Below are 21280 nucleotides of genomic sequence, written 5' to 3' on the forward strand. Positions count from 1 at the left end.
CCCACTTCTCCCTGAAGAGGGTACCAGGGACCTCCACGGTCACGGACCACCCTTCAAGAACTATTGCAAAAGGTAGTCCAGAGACCATCTGGAGTGAGAATCACGGGGGTGATAAAACGCACTTCCAGACCTACCCCAGATCTGTGAAATCGGAGTTCGGATTTATCAAGCTTCTTTGCACACTGGAGTGTGGACACACTTCATTGGGAGAACTCCAAGATTCCTGCCAGCTGGGTCCACCCAAAACGACAAGGTCGCCGAAGCTGGGGTGAAGACCCAGGTCTCTCGGCCTCAGCGGTGACCCGTGGCCAGTGATGGCAGCGGCTCTGCCCTCCCTGGTTTTGCTCCGTCAGCTCCCTGTCCCTGTCCTTCCCCCTTCAGGGAGGTGTTAAGGGCAGCCAGACATCTCGCTTGTAGCTTTAAAATACATTCTGGGGCGCCTGGGTGGCTCAGTCCATTAAGCGTCTGCCTTCGGCTCAGGTCATGATCTCAGGGTCCTGGGGTGAAGCCCTGCATCAGGCTCCCTGCTCCGCGGGGCGTCTGCTTCTCCCTCTGCCTCTGCCCCTCCTCTCTCTCATGTGCTCTCGCTTTCAAATAAATAAATAAAATCTTTTTTTAAAAAAGCTACTGTTCCTCTTTAAAAAAATAAAATACACCCTGGGCTTTATTGGCGAAAATCAAAAACAAACCACAACAGGTGTCGGCACAGGAGGTGGAGGAAAAGGAAACCTCTTGCACTGTTGGTGGGAACGCAAGCTGGTGCAGGCACTCTGGAGGACAGCATGGAGGTTCCGCAAAAAGTTAAAAATAGAGCTATCCTATGATCCAATAATTCCACTACTGGCTATTTACCCAGAGAATAAGAAATCACGAATTCAAGGGGCGCCTGGGTGGCTCAGTCGGTTAAGCATCCGACTCTTGATCTCAGCTCAGGTTTTGATCTCAGAGTTGTGAGTTCAAGCCCTGAGTTGGGCTCTATGCTGGGTGTGGCACCTACTTGAAAAAAAAAAATGCACTACTTTGAAAAGATGTATGCACCCTTATGTTTATAGCAGCAGTATTTCCAGTAACCAAACTATGGAAGCATCCCACCGTCCGTCGATGGATGAATGGATAAAGACGATGCGGTAAATATATATAAAAGATTTCTATCGGAATCTTACTCAGCCTCAGAATGAACGAAATCTTGCCTTTTGCAACACGGATGGAGCTAGAGAGTATCATGCTAAGTGAAGTCAGTCAGTCAGAGAAAGACAAATACCAAATGAATTCACTCACATGTGGAACTTAAGAAACAAAACAAACGAAAAACAGACAAACCAAAAACCAGACTCTTAACTGTAGAGAATAAACTAATGGTCACCAGAGGGGAGTGGGGAAGGAGATGCGTGAAACAGGTGGAAGGGATTAAGAGTAGTTATTGCGGGGTGCCTGGCAGGCTCGTAGAGCGTGTGACTCTTCAAGCCCCTCACTGGGGGTAAAGATTACTTTTTTAAAAAAGGGTACACGTATTGCAATCAGCACTATGTAATGTATAGAATTCTTGAGTCACTACGCTGCATACCTGAGACATATTAAAATACTGCATGTTAACTATACTGGAATTTAAAAAAAATGACTAATGCTGAACCAATACGTAATTAAAATAAATTCTGGGCTTGCTTCCAAGCCCGTATTTCTGTGACCAGGAAAAGCAAGAAGGAATCAAGGAAAGGGCCTCAAGGGACAGGGACTTTTTCTTCCTCAGAAGGAAGTTCTGTTCTAATCTTGGCCCCACCTGGACATTGTACAGCGGGTCAACCACAGAGTTCATGAACACCACCCTCCACGCAGGAGAGGAGAGAAAGGAAAATTGGAACTTCAGGACGGGAAGCGCTGGCTGGTACAACTCAAGGGAAACTCGAGGAAAAGAACAAATTAACAGAATGCCTTTAGTGCAAAAAATAATACAGGAAAATTTCTACATCCAAGACAGATCCTGAGATTTTATTTTTTTTTTATTTTTTTTTTTTTAAAGATTTTATTTATTCGATAGATCACAAGTAGGCAGAGAGGCAGGCAGAGAGAGGGGGGGAGGCAGGCTCCCTGCTGAGCAGAGAACCCGATGTGGGGCTCTGGGGCTCGATCCCAGGACCCTGAGATCATGACCTGAGCCGAAGGCAGCGGCTTAACCCACTGAGCCACCCAGGTGCCCCGATCCTGAGATTTTAAATATTCAGAGTGAGATTCCATTGGCATTCACAATACTGTTAACTGTGATTTAGTCTGACCTAACTTCCAATAGGAAAAAACACGATAGTGGGACACAGCTTACAGGTAAGTTATTACACTGTATCTCTTAAAACCTGTATTACAAAGTAGCTTGTGCAGTTGCTGGGATGGAACTAGCTTTGGCCTTGAACGGGTCACAGCTGGGCCACTAACGAGCCATTAACCAGCTGCGTGACTTTGGTTTCTGGTGAGCACTTACTACGTGCAAGGGTGCCAGGTACATGTTAGATGATACGAAGCGTTCACAGAAGAAAAAATCATCAAATGTACTGGAGGCGCCCACCCGAGTGTCCTCTGCTCCGGGGTCCGGGAGGAGCCGCCCGCCGTCCCTCCGCCGGTGACCGCGAGCCGCCGGGCCCCCAGTGCCCGTCCCGGGAGCCCCCACCGCGCCCCCTGCGTCAGTCCCGGGAGTCCTCTGCTCCCGACCCGGCCCCCTCACTTGTCCCGGCGCCCCCGCTCCCTCCAGCGGTCCTCGCGCCCCGCCCACGCCCCCGTGTCCGTCCCCGGGGCCGCCGGGCCGCCTCCACCTGTCCCGCCTCCTCCGCCAGTCCCAGGCGCCCCCGCCCTGCCGGCCTCTGCGTTGCCATCGATGTGCTCGGCGCTCTCCTGAGCCGGCCCCCGGGAGTGGGCGGGTCCGTTTGCCTCAGGTGGTCTAACAGGCGCCGGGGAGGGCCAATGGCGTAGCTACAAAGCCCCGCCCCTTCCTTCCGATTGGTCAGCGCCGGAAGGCCGCGGCCAAGGCCCTGGGGGCCAGAGCAGGAGCGCGACTCAGCCTCGGTCGCGTCGCCGCGCGCTCTCCGCTCTCCGGCTCCGTCCGCTCCTGCCCAGTCTGCCGCCGCCGCCGCCGCCGCCATGGCCCAGTGAGTGACGACCTGCGGGCCGCGGGGGAACTTTCCGGGGGCCGGCGTGGAGGGCGGAGCCACCCCTGACGTCGCCTTGACCACGGGGGTCGCGGGAGCCCGGCCTCGTGGCGCGCGGAGTCCCGGACCTTCAGGGTCCCAGCCCCGGTCGGGCCCAGGCCCTCAGCCTCTCGCGGCGGCGCCGGGCGGATCCCCGTGTCCAGAAAGGGTCCGGCGGGGAGGGGGCCGGCATGGCCGAGGGAAGCCGGGGCCGGAGCCGGAGGGGAAGTGCCTGGACGGTCGGCGGCTGTGCCTGCGGGACTTCTTCCCGGCGCGGGGGCGCGGGGGCGCGGGGGCGTGGGGGACGGGGACGGCCGCAGTGAGTCATCAGCGGGTGGCCTGGGCAGAGCAGAGGTTGCACGCCCTCCTGCAGGATTAGTGGATCTCAAGAGAACTCGCCGTCTGGTGAAGTGGGGAGCGCTGGGTGGCCCGTCTGCAGTGGCCTGGGCGGTGCACGCCTGGTTCTCCAGGGTGAAGGGGGGGGCAGGGGAAGAGGGAAGGCAGATTGTTCATAGGAAAAGCTAGGACACTCTGGGTCTCTGCGTTGGAATGGATTAAGTGGAACTGACACGTTTTCTTTGTTCCCTTTCCTGGTCTTTTAGAGCCGACATTGCACTGATTGGACTGGCTGTCATGGGCCAGAACTTAATTTTGAACATGAATGACCACGGCTTTGTGGTAAGTCCGGAGAACACACACTTGTCTTGTGGGTTCTTGGTGTGTCTTGGTGCGCTGCTGCTGATTTCCAAGATCCTATGCAGCTGCCACTTCTGACAGATCCCCTGTTGCTGCTCAGGAGGTTTTGCCAAGGAAGGACAAGCCCCCGATTGCCTGTGGGCGGTGGGGGGGTGGGGTCAGCTCCACCTTCTCTGAAGGAGAGTCTTGCTAAATGCATCTGTAAGGTTGCAGCCGGAATAAACCTACCCAGATCTTTCTTTTCTTTTTTTAAGATTTTACTTATTTATTTGAGAGAACGGGAGAGAGAAAGTACGAGGCAGGGGTGAGGGGCAGAGGGAGAGGGAGAAGCAGACTCCCTGTGGGCAGGGCTCCATCCCAGGACCCCAGGATCATGACCTGAGGGAAGGCAGACGCTTAAGTGACTGAACCACCCAGGCGCCCCATCTTGCCCATAGCTGGAGGAGGAGAAATCCGCCCTGGGTTGGTAGAGCTCTAACATCTTTGTCTAGTGAGAACTGGGGTGAGTGAAAATTTAAACAGTACAAACACTAAGCTTGTTCTGATACAAGGACTATTGGTGACAAAAGATAACAGTTTGCAGCATCGAGTCCCTTGATTTGAATCTGAGTCCCAATCAGCTGGTGACAGACTCCAGCCTGGTTTGCCTCGGGCAGCTGACCTTTGCTTCTGTTCCTTTCTCTGCGGTAGAAGTTTCACTGCCTCTTAATCTAGGGGTCTGAAGGTCTTCTGTGTCCCTGATCTCCTGAGCAGACCTTTTTTTGTCCTTCTAGGTTTGTGCTTTCAATAGGACAGTCTCCAAAGTTGACGATTTTTTGGCCAATGAGGCAAAGGGAACTAAAGTGGTCGGTGCTCACTCCTTGGAGGAGATGGTCGCGAAGCTGAAGAAGCCGAGGCGGGTCATACTGCTGGTGAAGGCTGGCCAAGCAGTGGACGATTTCATCGACAAACTGGTGAGGCCCGCTCTGCTCCCAGCTGCTGCTGGCGGGGCAGCTTTTCTCCTGCAGTCCGTCAGCTGTGTCGCCACTTTTTACTTAAGAGATTTTTTTTTTTTTTGCCTCTTTGGTGTCTGGATGTGAGCTGCTTAGTTCAGACAAAACAGTGCTTCGATGTCTCGGTGTTGGTTAACCTGATCGGCACAGATTAAGTCACCGCATATCCTCAGATGGTAATAATTCCATATATATGAAATTCTAGGACACCAATGGACATTTCAATTAGAATTCACTAACAGTAGGAGTAGAAGTAGTAGGGAGCTTGGTCTGTCTCTATCATCGATGGTCAAAAAATTTACTGTTTTGGTTATGAATTATACGTGCTTAGAGCTGTTCACCAATAAACCGTGGTGTCCAAATTTAGAAGTAGATTTCACTTTTTTCAGCATTTGTGTAAAATAACAATATGTAAATTGTTCTATAATTTAATATAAATGATGAGATCTCCTTAGGGAATCCTAGGGATATCTACATGCTGGGTACTTATTTCTGAATGATTTGGAAGAAAAAAACCTATGTGTATGGGCTGCAATGGCCTTGGGAGGACAGGAGGGTGACCCTCGGGCAGGTGCCCAAGAGAGGGCCTCTGTTGCACTTCGGCCCTGAGCCTCAGCTGTAGGGGCACTGCTTTGTAGGGCTCATTCTGTTTCTGTAACACATCGTAGGCTGATGGGTCTTGTAGGCCCCAAGGCTAGGGGGTGGTGGGTTTCCCTGCGTGCTTCGCCAGGCTGTGCCCTCGCCGAAGGGCCGATGGCCACGCATCCACTGGGATGGCAGTGGAGGGGAGGAGCCAGTGGCGACAACAGGTTCTTCCCCAGGGAATGTCCCCAACAGCGTTTGGTTAACGTACGAAGATAACTCAAATTCTCAGTGACAGCTCTGGAAAAACCAAGGCATTAGTTGTGAGAGCGTAGGGATAGACAAAGGCAAGGGATGAACCATTCCTTTCCTGCGGGAGCCCTGTTAACAGTGGGGGGGTCTCTGCAGGGAGCAGAATTTGTAACCAGTGTGTTACCACTTTAAAAAAGAATGACCTAGAAAGGAAGAATGCTGTGATAAGGAAAGGACACACCAAGCTTTTTGTGTAGCAAGATGCTAAGCTGATCATGATTAGCTATACACAGAATGGACTGGAAGGCCGTAGCTTATTCTCCAGCATAAGAAAGTACAAAGTCAAGTTCACTGGATCCTTGTGCGGGGAGACGAAAGAATAACTAGTAAAGCCAGCCTCGTCGTGCCCTGTAGGAAGATGTGCTTGTCCGAGGCCTGGTCTCCTCCTGCCACCTCCAGACCGGGCTGGTCATGGAGTCACGCACCAGACCCGCTGATGGCTGCTTACCGGGCCCCTCCACTGCTGTGGGCAGATTCTGTAGGAAATGATGGGATCCTTTAGAACGAGTCCCTTTGCTGGGATTTGGGACTGTAAGACAGCCGGTGGCACCCAGTGGAAACACAAAATTTTTCAAGCAGGTTTTGGTTGTAAAATTTTAAATCTCTTTTTTTTCTTTTTTAATATTTTATTCATTTATTTGACACAGAAAGAGATCACAAGTAGGCAGAGCAGCAGGCAGACAAGTAGGCAGAGCAGCAGGCAGAGAGAGAGGGGGAAGCAGGCTCCCTGCTAAGCAGGGAGCCCAATGTGGGGCTTGATCCCAGGACCTTGAGATCATGACCTGAGCCAAAGGTAGAGGCTTAACCCACTGAGACACCCAGGCGCCCCAACATGTGCTTTTAGATTGGATTTATCTGGGATAAATTCTTGTTTGTTTTAATTGGTTAAGGTACATTCTATTTTGTCTTCCATTTCTTTGGCCCACCGTAATGCTTGCGTCTGGTTACAGGTACCATTGTTGGACACTGGTGACATCATCATTGATGGAGGAAATTCTGAATACAGGGACACCACAGTAAGTATTCTTCAGTCTGAGTTCTTTCTGGTTCTGAGAACATTCTAGAAAAAAGTATCAGCATTGCACACGTGCTGAAAGAGTGGACCGTCCTTCTGCAGTGCTAATCCTGGGGCTTGGTGCCGATGCTGCTGTCCTCAGCCTCTGTTTCTGCTAGGACGTACTTGAGGTCACCTCAGGCATACGTGTAACTCAGAAGGAGGGCTTCCGCGTGGATGCAGGAGGCGGACGGTTCGTGCTTAGCTCTTCCCTTCTCCGCCAGCAGCCCATGGTTGAGAACCACGGCTTTACTGGCCTCGTGTGCTGGGAGAAGACCCTGTATCGTCCTAAGTGCCAAGTGGCAGGAAGTCATACTTGTATGAAGCCAACTCTTAAAAACCAAACCCGCACCCCCCAAAGCCCACCAGCTCTTAATGGAGTCTGACGGTACTAGACCTTCCAGGAAAATGAGATTTATTTATTATTTCCCTTTGGGGAAAGGTAGCTATTTTAAACTTCCATGGATTTTTTTTTTTAATATTTTGCTTATTTATTATTTGTCAGAGTGAGAGCACAACCAGAGGGAGTGGGAGGGAGAGGGAGAAGCAGGCCCCCTGCCGAGCAAGGAGCCTGATGCGGGAATCGATCCCAGGACCCTGGGATCATGACCTGAGCCGAAGGCAATGCTTAACCAACTGAGCCACCCAAGTGCCCCAGATTTTTTTTTTAGTTAAGTAATTTCTACACCCTCAAACTCACAATGCCGAGATCAAGAGTCATACACTTTACTGACAGCCAGCCAGGCTCCCTGGATTTTTTTTTTTTTTTGTCCTGATTCCCAAACTGAGGGTATTAAATCTCTTTTTTAAATTATTTATTTCTTTTTATTATTTATTTTTTTAAGTAGGCTCCACACCCAACATGGGGCTTGAACTCACAACCCTGAGATCAAAAGCTGCATGCTCTACCACTGAGCCAGCCAGGTGCCCCGGGATAAAATTTCTGGAATGATGAGGTTATTCTTGGCTCCTGGGGTCATTTCATGTCCTGGGTGGGCTCTCCATACCTGTCTTCTACCTCCTCTTATCCACTGGGAGAAACTGTCTTACGGAAGCATAATGAAATTCTTTCTCTCATGTAGAGACGATGTCGCGCCCTCAAGGCCAAGGGAATCTTGTTTGTGGGGAGCGGAGTCAGTGGTGGAGAGGAGGGGGCCCGGTATGGCCCCTCACTTATGCCAGGAGGGGACAAGGAAGCCTGGTAAGTATCAAAGGTGCCACCCGTTTCAGCACAGGGAGCCTGAGCTGTGAGGGGAGTGAGCCGTGGGTACCTCTTGCCCCCCTGATCTCTGCGGGGCCTGAGTGGTGGAGATCCCAGGAATAGTTCTTCCGTCTGTACATTGACTGCTTTGACTTCCTGTGTGCGAGGTTCTCTTCTGCCCTTTGATCTCTGCTATTTCCTCCAAGACTGATACTAAAAGCTCTAAACAGGCTTACCGAGTTCAGGGGCTTTAAGGAAGCCGTTAGAATAATGTCCTGGGTGCTGTGTGGACTGGGAAGTAAAGTCTGCCTCTCTAAGTGGTGCCCAGTCCTAAGATAAACACTCATTTAATAATCATGAGTGATGGAAAAATCTGATGAGGCCTGTTTTGTCCCTGGGAGAGTGAGGTGGAAGTTTTGTATCTGACTTGGGGACAAAACAAGTTTTACACTGTGCTCTGTGCTGTCCGTAAGGGGAAGAGTTGGCCATGGCATCGGTGATGTAAGAGCAGGGGTGCACGAGGCGTGGGGGGTGGTGAGTGGGACAGAACCAAAATGAAAAGGTACAAGTAATAATCACACCTGACTCAGACGGAGGGAAACCTGCTGCTGATACTGCAGAGAGAGCAAGCCAGACGGAGGGAGGTGGGTGAGCAGAAGAGAAAGAAAAAAGGGATCCTTTTGAGGGAGACGTGGAAAGGTACCATTCTTTTCTGAATGAGTTTGATTTCCAGTGTGCTAGAATGATATTAGGGGTTAAAGTAAGGAGTGATCAAACCTAATTCCCAGAGGCAAAGGGTTTCCTGGGGAAGGTTATTCTTTAAATTAGCTCTCTGATGAGTTACTTGGGATTCTGTGCAGTATATGAGATCGAAAAATTTTATTTATTTATTTATTTGAGGGGGAGAGAGAGAGAGTGTGTCAGTGTGGGGAGAGGCAGAGGGAGGGAGAGAATCACAAGCAGACTCCCCACCCAGCGCGGAGCCCGAAGTAGGGCTCGATCCCACGACCCTGAGATCATGACCTGAGTTGACATCAAGAGGATGCTTAACTGGGGCGCCTGGGTAGCTCAGTGGGTTAAAGCCTCTGCCTTCGGCTCAGGTCATGATCCCAGGGTCCTGGGATCGAGCCCCACATCGGGCTCTCTCCTCAGCAGGGGGCCTGCTTCGTCCTCTCTCTCTGCCTGCCTCTCTGCCTACTTGTGATCTGTCTCTCAAATAAATAAATAAAATCTTTTTGTTTTTTTTTTTTAAGATTTTATTTATTTATTTGTCAGAGAGATCACAAGCAGGCAGAGAGACAGGCAGAGAGCAAGAGGGGGAAGCAGGCCCCTTGCCGAGCAGAGAGCCCGATGCCGGACTCGATTCCAGGACTCTGGGATCATGACCTGAGCCAAAGGCAGTGGCTTAACCCACTGAGCCACCCAGGCACCCAATAAATAAAATCTTTAAAAAAAAAAAAGAATGTTTAAGCCACTAAACCACTCAGGCGCCCCCACAGCGTGTGAAATCTGGAAGTAGATAGAGAGCTTCCTGCTTCTCAGAAGTTTACAAACATTTTTTTTTTTTAAGATTTTATTTATTTATTTGACAGACAGATCACAAGTAGGCAGAGAGGCAGGCAGAGAGAGAGAGGAGGAAGCAGGCTCCCCGCTGAGCAGGGAGCCTGATGCGGGCTTCTATCCCAGGACCCTGGGATCATGACCTGAGCCGAAGGCAGAGGCTTTAACCCACTGAGCCACCCAGAAGTTTACAAACATTGATCTCAGGCTAGATATGCAGACGATACACATGAAGACACTTGCTAAGGCAGCGGTGCCTCACTCGTTCAGTGACTCCATCTCTCAGACCGTCGGGCAGTCGTAAGCATACGGAAGACTTGTTCGCTGTTCACTCAAAGTAGTAGGAACAGTGGTTAATACAGTATTTAAAAGGCGATTGTCTGGGTGGCTCAGTCAGTTGAGCATCCAACTCTGGATTTTGGCTCAGGTCACGGCCTTGGGGTGGTGAGATCGAGCCCCGGCAGAGGTAGGAGTGGCGCCGTTGCCCTAAACACTCCGTACGAGTTCAGGGAGGTTCTAAAGCTTCACGCGAAGCTGTCGTAGCTCTGATCCTGAGCATGAGCTTTGCAACCCTGGCAGTCCCGTGCCTTTACCAAAAACTTTTTGGGAAGAAGCCTTCAGTGGTCGTAGTGAGGAGAGCATAAGCGGAAAGCCTCGTGAGTTCGCGTCTCCTCTCCGGGGACAGTGGGAGGGAGGAGGAACAGCCGCTTTTTCTCCGGGTCATCACAAAGCTGCCCTGGGAATCCTCGCCCGGTTTAGCGGGTGCGGAGCCCCGCCGGGCCTGAGGCCACGCGTCCAGACCGACGACAGGATGACAGGAGGACAGGACGACAGGATGACAGGACGGCAGGACGACAGGATGACAGGCGTCTCCCCGGGAGCCTCCCTGTTGCTTGCTGTTTGAGTCCCAGCGCCCGAGAAATTTCTCCTGTGCTTTGATGCTTCCGCTGGCCTTCCTGTCTTCTCTCACCAGCCAGTCTGCCGCCTCTGCGGGGCTTACCTCGTGGACTCGCTCATTCATTACTTTTTCCACAGTGGGGGGGGGGGGCGCTTCCACCTCCCACCCACAAGAAAACGATTGGGGTGGGGGGTCCTTGAGTATTTAACTGAGATCTCGGTCCCTCTTTTCAGCAGCTAAACTACACGGTTCCTTCCCACAGGCCCCACATCAAGACGATCTTCCAAGGCATCGCCGCAAAAGTAGGAACGGGGGAGCCCTGCTGTGACTGGGCAAGTTCTGGCTCCTCTTTCAAGCCGGCTGGTAACATGGGCACAGACGGGACAAAGCGCACAGAGCCAGGACCACCTGGGGGGCCACAGTTAGTTTGGGGACCAGCTTCACAGTCTTGAAGTCGCTAGCGCAGTGATGGCCGAGGACGCGAGCCTCTTTTACGTGGCCTTGCCTCCTGAGTGTTTCAGAGCCTCGAGGCTGGTGTTAAAAACAGCCCTGCGCCATTCATCTAGAAGTTGGGTTCTTCAAGAAGGCACAGCAAGGACAAGGTGAAGCGAGACTCGTGTCATTAGCTCTGTGACTTCACGAAAATGAAGAAAGTGTCACAAAGCTGGGCTTCGCCCGCCTGCACGGAAGGAGGATTGAGGGGCTGGTGCGGGGCGCTCAGAGGTCCGGGCCACGGATGTGGAAAATCTTTCCCGTCACCCGGGATCAGGTGTTCTGTGCTCGAACAGAGCCCGCGACGTCAGGCCTTGCGCCCGCGCGAAACAGGAGGGAGGCCTGGGCTTGTTCCCGTGCGCCGCCTCCCTGCGTCTCGTGTTGCCGCCAGGATAGTTCTGTCCCAGCTGCAGACTCAGGCCGTGCCACGGGTGGGCGAAGCGCCAGGCTGAGTGACCTGACCTGTCACCCCGGCTCTCCGTCCACCGGGGGCCGTTAGCGAGTCAGGAAGGTACACGGGTCAGTGTTTTGTCCCTAAAATGTGAGGAGGGGGTGGTCTCCGAGGTCTCTAGCTCCTAGTCCGCTCTGTTTGACTCTGTGTGCGGGCGGTGAAAGGCAGAGATGGAGGAGGCCTGAGGCCGATGAGCAGTGACGGGGAGGCCCGACCGTGCCCGGGGACGGCCGCGGGAGCCCCCTGTCTGGTCTGTGCCTCTTAACCAGTGTCCCCGAGTCCGGCCCGGTCTGCTTAGGGTGGAGAGGGGCGGGGCTGGATCTGGAGGGTTGAGATGTTCTCATTAGTGTCAAGGACTAGGAAGGGAACATTCCAGCCTCGACAGTCAGTGACCGCCGTGAAAGGACAGCCGCGGTCCCTGCTTTGTAGACGCGCTTGGGACAGAATCGTGACGAGAGGCCAGTACGGGCCCTGCTGGGTCTTGACCGAGTCGGGGGCTGACATTCCAGAGCCTCCAGGCTTACTCTCGGGCTGTTGGCAAAGCTGGTGCGGATACTGAGAGCGGACGCTCCTTCGCTCACTACAGGAGCGACGGGGCGAGGGAAGGCGATACTGGCCGTGGTCCTTGGCAGCCACAGGTGTCAGGAGCCAGAGGGGGCGGGTCAGCCGCGGAAACGCAGATGGCGGAAGTCTCCGACAGAGTCCCAGCGGGGACAGCAGAGAGCACGCGGGTCAAGCAAACCTCGGGCCACCGCGCACGTGGATGCCTGTCGTGGAGATGGCTGCGCCCGACTCGGAGCTCGTCGCCACCGGATGCTTGACCCTGAAACTCCCTTTGTTCTGATGCCTGGCCCACCGTGACTGGCCTACCGTGCCTGGCCCACCGAGCGATTTTCAGATGCTTTGGTTCCCCACCCAGCTCGTCTGTAGGGGCAGAACGTGCCGCTGGGACTGAGACTTGTAACCACTAAAGTCTGTAGTTACTTGAACTGAATTAACAGACTGGTGTTCCAACCGTATGCGTCCCGCCAGCTTTCTCATAAACCGTATCTCGTCACCTGAGACGCGCTGGCACAAACACATTTGGAGGCTTACCAGGTGGACGGCCAGACCGTGGATCCAGGGTCATTTTACCCCTAGGTAGCCCGTAGCAGCAACTACGACACAGTTACATGTTTTCTAATTTGCTGGTGGTTTAATCAGCCGACGGGCTGTAAGCCCCGGCGGTGGGAGAGTGGTAACTTCGGGAAGGGGGCATCTTTCACTCGTGGGCAGGGTGGGGAGCGAGGGCCCTGCTAGCAAGGGAGGGCGGGAGATGCAGGCTCGTGAACCGCACGTGCTTGCAGCGAGTTGGGAGGCTTGGAGAAACCTCGAGAGAACCGAGTTCTGAGTGAGTTTGAGAACACTCGGCTGGCTGGGGCTTTCATCGGATTGTTGCGTGGTGATACTCCGTGTCAAAGACACTACAGATATTTGCTTCCAGCCTGTTATTTTCTCTATGGGGAGGGAGCCTCGCCAAAGAATGGGCCGTGGGCTTTCCCGGGGTCCTGCCTCTGAAGGCCGCCTGGTGCCTGTCACCCCGACAGGTGGGAGACGAAGGAGCCGGCCACTTCGTCAAGATGGTGCACAACGGGATCGAGTACGGGGACATGCAGCTCATCTGTGAGGCCTACCACCTGATGAAGGACGTGCTGGCCATGGAGCACGACGAGATGGCAAAGGTGAGTCCCGGGCCTGCGTCTGGGCTGCAGCGGCCCCTGCTGCTCGGGTGAGAGGGATTTGCCTGCGGAGTAAAGCCTTCCTCCGCCTCCTTCCAGGGGTCCTGCTGGTGGGAGGATGGAGTCAGCCTCGGGGCGTCTGGGAGGCTCCGTTGGTGAAGCATCGCCTTCAGCTCAGGTCGTGATCATAGGGTCCTGGGATCGAGCCCCACATCGGGCTTAGGGGGGAGCCTCCTGCTCCCTCTCCGAGCATGCGCTCTCTCTTACTTTCACTCTTGCAAGTAAATAAAAATGTTAAAAATCTTTAAAAAAAAAAAAAAGACAGACTCAGTCCAATAGAAGGGAAGCTGTACGATAGGATAGCGAGCCACGGAGCCAGAACTCCCCCGAGAATCTTGGCATTGATCACTAGCACCATTTAGTGGCCCTTCCTGTGTCGGGCCTGTGTGCTTTCATGGTCGTTACCTCATTTGGTCTCGCATTGTCCCATGGGGGCAGTGGAATGGAAGCTTGCTTTCCTGGTCAGGCTGGGAATGGCTATTGGGCAGTTAATCAGAAGTTAGTCAAAGTGGGGGGAACATGAACATCCCCCACCCCGGGGCGCCTGCGTGGCTTAGTGGGTTAAAGCCTCTGCCTTCAGCTCAGGTCATGATCCCAGGGTCCTGGGATAGAGTCCTGCATCAGGCTCTCTGCTTGGCAGCGACCCTGCTCCCCCCCATCTCTGTGCCTGCTGCTCTGCGTACTTGTGATCTGCCAAATAAATAAAATCTTTAAAAAATCCCCCCCCCCAGCATTTTATTAGGAACCAGATATTCAAACACACAGCAAAGTTGAAAGAATTCGGTCGTGAATATTTGTGTGCTCACCACCCACGGTGTCCTTCTTGCATTTTTCTTGCTTTGTCGAATGTCTGTCCCTCTTTTATCAGTTTCATCTTTTAAAAAAAAACATTTCAAGGGGCACCTCATTGGCTCAGTGGGTTAAGCCTCTGCCTTCGGCTCAGGTCATGATCTCAGTGTCCTGGGATCGAGCCCCGCATCGGGCTCTCTGCTCAGCAGGGAGCCTGCTTCCTCCTCTCTCTCTGCCTGCCTCTCTGCCTACTTGTGCTCTCTGTCTGTCAAATAAATAAAATCTTCTTTAAAAATAAAGAAAATTTAAAAATAAAAATATATTTCAAGGTTAGCACTAGTACTCTTTTCTCTGAAGACTTCAGCAGTGTCACTAGGTAAACATTTACTTTAACTGGAAATCGAGGAAGACACGTTCCTCCCGCATCCAGTCCTTTCCTCCAAGTGTGGCTCTGCTGGCCGGCGTCATAGTCCTCTTTCTCGTCATCTAGGGTTTCCCCTTCCAGTGCCTTCGAGTGGAACATGATTTAGGGACACTTCCTTGCAAGGTGCACGCTGCAGAATCCTGCCAGAGTTTTTACAGTTTTCCCCCCTAATGTTTTTGTTTTAAAGTTTATTATTTTTTTAGAAATCTCTACACCCAAGATGGGGCTTGAACTCAGAACCCCGAGATCCAGAGCTGCAGCCTCCCCTGACTGAACCCCAGCCCGGCCGCCCCCCCCTCCCAACTTTGAAACGTGTCATCCCTGCTCTGCTTTGCTGACCTGCCTTCACTCTTCTTTCTAAAACAATTTAACTTTATTTTCGTAGAAACAGGGCTTCTCTTCTTGTTTGTTCAGATGTAATGAATTTACTGAAAACAATGTATTTATGGATACGAGTGCTGTCCTATATGCCAGGAACCATTCTCGGTGTTGGGGACATAATAGCCAAACAACCAAAGCCCCTGCCCCCTGGCCGCACGGAGCTGGGACACACGACAGTCGCTCCGCGGCAGTGTGCAGCTGGCTGGCGGGAGCTTTTGCAGGAGAGGAGGGGGCATAAGGAGGTCCCGTGAGCCGGGGTGGCCTCCGAGGAGGCGACGGTGCGAGCAGACACAGCTGACTCGTGGGGAGCAGCAAACTCGACTCAGGGGAGCGGGGCTCAGCCCCGTACGCAGAGCGAGTCATGAGCACCAGTCCTTGCAGACGAAAGCCGGGGGCCGGGGGACTTCTGCGCGGGCCGGGTTTCTCTCACGCTGTGCCTCCCACGTCCCGCGCTAGGTGTTTGAGGAATGGAATAAGACAGAGCTCGACTCCTTCCTCATCGAGATCACGGCCAACATCCTCAAGTTCCGAGACAGCGACGGCAGACACCTGCTGCCGAAGATCAGGGACAGCGCGGGCCAGAAGGGCACGGGCAAGTGGACGGCCATCTCGGCCCTGGAGTACGGCGTTCCCGTCACCCTCATCGGTAATGTGCGCTCCCCGCCGAAGCCCCTCGTCTCTTTCGCTCTTGCTGTGCTTCTGGGATGCTGGTGTAGACCGGCCCCCGGGAGCCTGTGTGCGGCGCTCAGCGGCGTTTAGTGCTTTCTGCTCCTCGGGTGCGAGCCTGCGCTCTAGCCTCTCCTCCTGCCAACCTCTCGGTCACACGGGCTCTGAGGGCCATTTGGGAGTTCCTGGCTTTCTTATTCAGCTCGACCTTCTGGCTGGCTTTTGTCTTGGGAACTGAACTGTGGTCGGTGACCTCCATGACCTTTCTAATGGGGGAGGTCCCGGTAACGAAATTATTCACGAATGACGTGAGATTCCGTCCTCAACTTTTGTTAATATTTTACTGTGGTTCCCCCTCCTCGACACTTTACTTATTATTCATTTATTTATTTATTTTTAAAAGATTTTATTTATTTATTTGACAGACAGAGATCACAAGTAGAGAGTCAGGCAGAAGGAGAGGGAGAAGCAGGCTCCCCACTGAACAGAGAGCCCGATGGAGGGCTTGATCCCAGGACCCCGAGATCATGACCTGAGCCGAAGGCAGAGGCTTTAACCCACTGAGCCACCCAGGCACCCCTATTTTTAATTTTATTTAAAGGTTATTTATTTTTAAGTTCTCTCTACACCCAGCGTGGGGCCTGAACTCATCACCCCGAGGTGGAGAGTCACATGCTCTTCCTACTAAACCAGCCAGGCACCCTTCCCCCAGACATTTTAAAAATGAAATACAGCCTATACATTTCAGGTCCTTTAGGAACTCTCTTCCTTTGTTCCTTCCCCTTCATTTAAAGAAAGGCACGATCCGGACCACTGGTGTGTGTCCTTTTTGTGGATGTTGTGTTTTAGAGCAGCGAGCTCAGCCTCGAACGGGAAGATACGGGGCGACGGAAAGCAGAAACGGACAGATAGCAGATAGTAAGAGGACTCAAACAAGTTGGTCCTTTAAGAATAAAACAGATACACTTCCGGCGAGATTGAAAACAGTAGAACAAGGTGCCTGGCGAGCTGAATGAAAGGCTCATCTCCGCTCCTGGCAGAACGGCTCTCCCTCTAAACACAGATTTTCCTCTGCTCGGCCGGTTAGAGGCTGCGTCCCCCATGGATTAGGGCTCCCCGCGGCCGGCTGTGAGCCACGCAAGAAGCAGGTCGCTTAGCCAGCTCGGTGCAGAGGGCAGCGGCCGCTCTTGAGCTAATGTGAGGGCTGCCCAGGGCAGGGCAGCGAGGGCAGAGCCGCCAGGAACAGTTTCTTGGTCACCGACAGCGGCGGAAGGGCGAGGAAGGGTCAGAAACGATCCTGCTCTCGGGTGGGGAGAGGCCCGCGCCTCCCGGTCGGGGGCAGGCCACGCTTCGTCTCTGGGTGGGCGCCCGTCGTGTTTGCTGCACCACTGGGGAAGGAAGTCTTCGAGCTGACCCTTGGGTAACGCAGGGTGTTGTGCCACCCTGGCCTCCTTGCGCCAGCCGTGTCCCACTGACACTTCCGTCCCCTGGTGCCGAGTCATCGTGTGTGTGCAAGGCCGGCGAGCGTGGCCCGGTGGGCTCGCCCCTTGACGCCGGCGTGTGTGCTCCGAGTTCGGGCAGTGCTGTTGGGTGTGTGGCCCGTCCCCTTCCCTCGAAAACAAAGCCCAGAGGTTTTACTTCATTTTATCTGCGGGGGACGGATTCGTATGTGTAATTGACTCTAATTGTGTAATGTGTCAGTTGAGCAAGTCGGCTTTTCGAAGGGCAAATTTTTGAGAAGTTTAAATATCTTGATATTGAAATGTTCATTCAAATGAAACAAAATTATGGTGATTGTGGACGTACTGGAAAAGAAATTTAAATAATTAAAAAATGGGGTTTTGGGGGCTCCTGGGTGGCTCAGATGGTGAAGCGTCTGACTTCCTTTTAGATCATGATCCCGGGGTCCTGGGATCTAGTCCTGTGCCGGGCTCCCTGCTCGGTGCGGAGTCTGCTTCTCCCTCTGCTGCTCCCCCTGCTTGTGTGCTCTGTCTCTGTCAAAATAAATAAAATCTTAAAAAAAAAAAAAATGGAGTTTTTTGAGGGGCAAGTCTGCTGTTTCTCCGTGTACTGGCTGTTGCAGGCAATCCCCAGCTCAGGGTGACCCGACTGTAGTTGAGCACTGAGCGAAGTTCAAGGCTGTCTGCTGTGAACTAGTTTTTGAGGGGCAGTGAGTGCTCCTATAGAAGAGAGTCTTTGGTGAACATTAAAAATTCCAAGCCCTCCCAAGTGAAATTGAAATTTAAAAAAAATAAGATTTTATTTATCCATTTGTCAGAGGGGGGGGGGGGAGAGAGCGAGCACAGGCAGACAGAGAGGCAGGCAGAGGCAGAGGGAGAAGCAGGCTTCCTGCTGAGCAAGGAGCCTGATGTAGGACTCGATCCCAGGATGCTGGGATCATGACCTGAGCCGAAGGCAGCTGCTCAACCAACTGAGCCACCCAGGCATCCCTGAAATTGAAATTTTACATATGGATCAGCAGAGTAATTCCGAACCAAAGTGGTTTTACTTCCTTGTTTTTTCTCTAGAACTTCTCCCGTTTACTTTTTTTTAAGATTGTATTTTTAAGTAATCTCCATACCAACGTGGGACTCAAACTTATAACTCCAAGATCAAGAGTCACAAGCTCCACCAGCTGAGCCTGCCAGGCGCTCAGAGCTCCCGTTGTGAATTGCACGTTGATCTTTGTGACTGTACTTGGGTTCATGCTGGAAGATTGATTTCTTTGGAGTTTTGATTATCAAATCAACTGTCTAGAGGTTTTTATAAGTTTAAAACTTTTTGTAAGTTTGAAAATTCTTTTTTTTTTTAAATTTTGTTTATTTGACAGAGATCACAAGCAGGCGGGGGGGCAGGGAGGAAGCAGGCTCCCCACTGAGCAGGAGCCCAATGTGGGGCTCGATCCCAGGACCCTGAGATCATGACCTGAGCCGAAGGCAGAGGCCCAACCCACTGAGCCACCCAGGCGCCCCAAGTTTGAAAATTCTTTCTGAGCCAGGTTCAATTTTGCAGCCGAAGGTTGAGACTTCAGCTCTTGGTGCGACTGGAAATCCGATCCTTGACTAATTTCCCTCCTCCTCTCTGGCGTCTGTGTCCTCTTTTCCCGCCGGCTTCACGAATGAGCTCCGGTCACGCTCTCCCCTCCGCGCGGTCACGCTCTCTCCTCCGCTCTGCAGGAGAAGCGGTTTTTGCTCGATGCTTGTCATCTCTGAAGGACGAGAGGATTCAGGCCAGCAAAAAGCTGATGGGTCCCCAGAAGATCCAGTTTGAAGGTGATAAGAAAGCATTCCTGGAGGATATTCGGAAGGTGGGGCCCAGTCCCTGACCGTGGTGGCTGTGGGTGCCTTGGGCAGCAGTGCGGGCAGGAGGCCGCGGGAGGCCGCAGAGTCCAGCTGTGTCCTGTTGCCACCATCCACACTAGGCCCGGCCTGCTGGCGGGGAGCACGTGGCGAACTCTGGCTCACTCGGGCCCATTGTCCCTTAGGCCCTCTACGCTTCCAAGATCATCTCGTACGCGCAAGGCTTCATGCTGCTGAGACAGGCGGCCACGGAATTCGGCTGGACCCTCAACTACGGCGGCATCGCCCTGATGTGGAGAGGGGGCTGCATCATCAGGAGGTGAGTGTGCGGCACAACCCCGCCCCCCACCGCCCGCCGCCGTGCCCCAGGGCGGTGCTCTCGGCGCCCGAGCGGACAGTCTCCCCGACGACTGCTTCCCCTGCTTCCTGCCGGGCGCTCAGTGCGCCCAGGTTAAGGTGCTGCTTTCTTCCCTCCTGCTCATTTCAGCGTGTTCCTGGGAAAGATAAAGGACGCATTTGACCGGAACCCACAACTTCAGAATCTCCTGCTCGATGACTTCTTTAAGTCAGCTGTTGAGAACTGCCAGGTAGGCCGCCCAGAGCTAGGTGCGGGGATTTGGTTTTTCACTTCCCAGCCTCGGCGCCCGTGGAATTCTGCCACTTGGGAAGGAAGCAGGCGTCTTCCCTGTGGGCTGACCCCTCGTCTTTGGCTTGTTTCGGCTCAGGGCTCGTGGCGGCGGGCAGTGAGCACCGGGGTCCAGGCGGGCATCCCGATGCCTTGCTTCACCACCGCCCTGTCCTTCTACGACGGGTACAGACACGACATGCTGCCAGCCAACCTCATCCAGGTGAGCTGTCCCAGCCGGGGGGCGGCGCTAACCGGGCGGCGGCGTGACCCCGTTTCTCCAACCACCCGACTTCTTGTCTTCTAGGCTCAGCGGGATTACTTCGGGGCTCACACTTACGAACTCTTAGCCAAACCCGGACAGTTTATCCACACCAACTGGACGGGCCACGGGGGCAGCGTGTCGTCCTCTTCATACAATGCCTGATCAGACCAGTCGCCTGCCACGGTTCCCAGGACGGGGGGGGGGGGGGGGGGGGGGGGGGGGGAGACATTCCAGGGGCCGCCCGACGCTGCTCACCTAGCCCTCCGCCCCGCTCTCTGCTCAGACCTTTTCTAAGATAGTCTCCTAAGGGACTCCTGACAAGGTCACGTGAGTGTCCATGTGAAGTGGCCCTGGAGAAGCCCGGTGCCCTCTGCCCCGGCGTCCTGGGGCCGAGTAGGAGGCCAGCCTGTGCGCCCGTGTGCCCCAGCCCCATGCGGCCGTGTCCCAGCTCGAGGCACACGTGGGGCGGGGGGGGGACGTCGCTCAGACTGGAACGTTTGCGTCACGTGGTAGGTTTCCCGCTTTTCTCCACACAATAAAAGGTAGATCCTACGTGTGCCTGTTCTCCCGATCAGTGCTCTCCCCTCGGCCACGCGGAGCCGCCGCTTTCCCCCCACTGGAGCCCGTTCCTTCCGGCCTCGTGCGCTTTCTCCTCTCCATTTTCTTTTCAACTCACTGAGCCCCCCCCAGGCGCCGCATCTCTGTCTTCTTTTTTTAAAAGACTCCCAAACGATACAAGAAACACAGCAGAGTTTAGCGTCGTTACCTGTGCGGGGAAGGACGAGGAGGCGACACGGGACACGAATGTTTTCTCGGGTTGGGTGCTGGTGTGTGGCTGTTCGGGGAAAAGTCTTTGAGCCTTCTCTGGGTCACACTTCACGCTGAACGCGTCAGGAACTACATTTAAACGACATGAGGGGCTCAGTGTGCCCCCCTCTTTCTGCTCGTCCCTCAGCCGGGCGCATGGGACCTGGGCATTTTTAGCGACCTGGGCCTAGTCTTCAAATTGGGCTGTTCGCTTTATCTTGTTTACTCAAGAGAAAGAACCCTGCTGGCGTACTTCCTTACTGGTAGGGTTACGTGGCCTGGGGCCAGTGGAATTGCTTTATTCCAACAGCTTAACTTCAGAAGAGTTCTCTGGAACACTCTACACCATCCTGCGAGAAGCCTAGCATAGAGCAGAGTGCTTCCTTGTTTTGACAGCTGGCGTTACTCCGGCCTCTGACCGCTTTCAGAAAAGCGCAGGGGCTCGCAGAGCTGACCCGAGAGCCCGTCCTTTTCATCAAATGCTCAGCTTTTGGAGTTCTCAGCCTGGATGTGAAGCCTTAGCTAGACACGGCCCTGTCCCCCCGCCCCGCACCCACCCTCAGATCTCAGAGGTGCTGAGTCACTGCCCATGACAGTGTTTTTTCTTTCTTAAAAGATTGTATTTATTTGTCAGCGAGAGCGTGCAGGCACATCGGAGAAGGAGCAGCAGGCAGAGGGAGAAGCAGGCTCCTTGTTCAGCAGAGAGCCCGATGCGGGGCTCCATCCCAGGACCCCAGGATCATGACCTGAGCTGAAAGCAGACGCTTACCTAAGCCTCCCAGGTGCCCCGACAGGGCCTTTTTTTTTTTTTTTTTTTTTTTTTTTTTAATTTCAGCTG

At 53.6% G+C, this 21280-nt stretch overlaps 1 protein-coding gene across 1 annotated transcript; it reads left to right on the top strand.

Annotated features, from left to right (window-relative positions):
- The first annotated feature begins 3008 nt into the window (after positions 1–3008).
- PGD (phosphogluconate dehydrogenase) lies at positions 3009–20187 on the top strand. Its single transcript, XM_059375339.1, has 13 exons — positions 3009–3131; positions 3773–3848; positions 4640–4819; positions 6703–6768; positions 7889–8007; positions 10728–10797; positions 12995–13129; positions 15237–15426; positions 18623–18753; positions 18931–19064; positions 19233–19332; positions 19471–19593; positions 19678–20187. Exons 1-13 carry the CDS (start codon positions 3124–3126, stop codon positions 19795–19797), a joined length of 1452 nt encoding a protein of 483 aa, XP_059231322.1. The 5' UTR covers positions 3009–3123; the 3' UTR covers positions 19798–20187.
- Positions 20188–21280: the final 1093 nt, after the last annotated feature.

This window comes from Mustela nigripes, chromosome 14 (assembly GCF_022355385.1).
Source record: "Mustela nigripes isolate SB6536 chromosome 14, MUSNIG.SB6536, whole genome shotgun sequence".
Lineage (NCBI taxonomy): Eukaryota > Metazoa > Chordata > Mammalia > Carnivora > Mustelidae > Mustela > Mustela nigripes.

What these genes read in the sequence shown, in the direction of transcription:
- PGD (XM_059375339.1), top strand. An exon ending in TCCTGGAGGATATTCGGAAG is followed by an intron (nt 18,754 to 18,930) that starts GTGGGGCCCAGT and finishes ATTGTCCCTTAG; the next exon opens with GCCCTCTACGCTTCCAAGAT. An exon ending in CAGCTGTTGAGAACTGCCAG is followed by an intron (nt 19,333 to 19,470) that starts GTAGGCCGCCCA and finishes GTTTCGGCTCAG; the next exon opens with GGCTCGTGGCGGCGGGCAGT.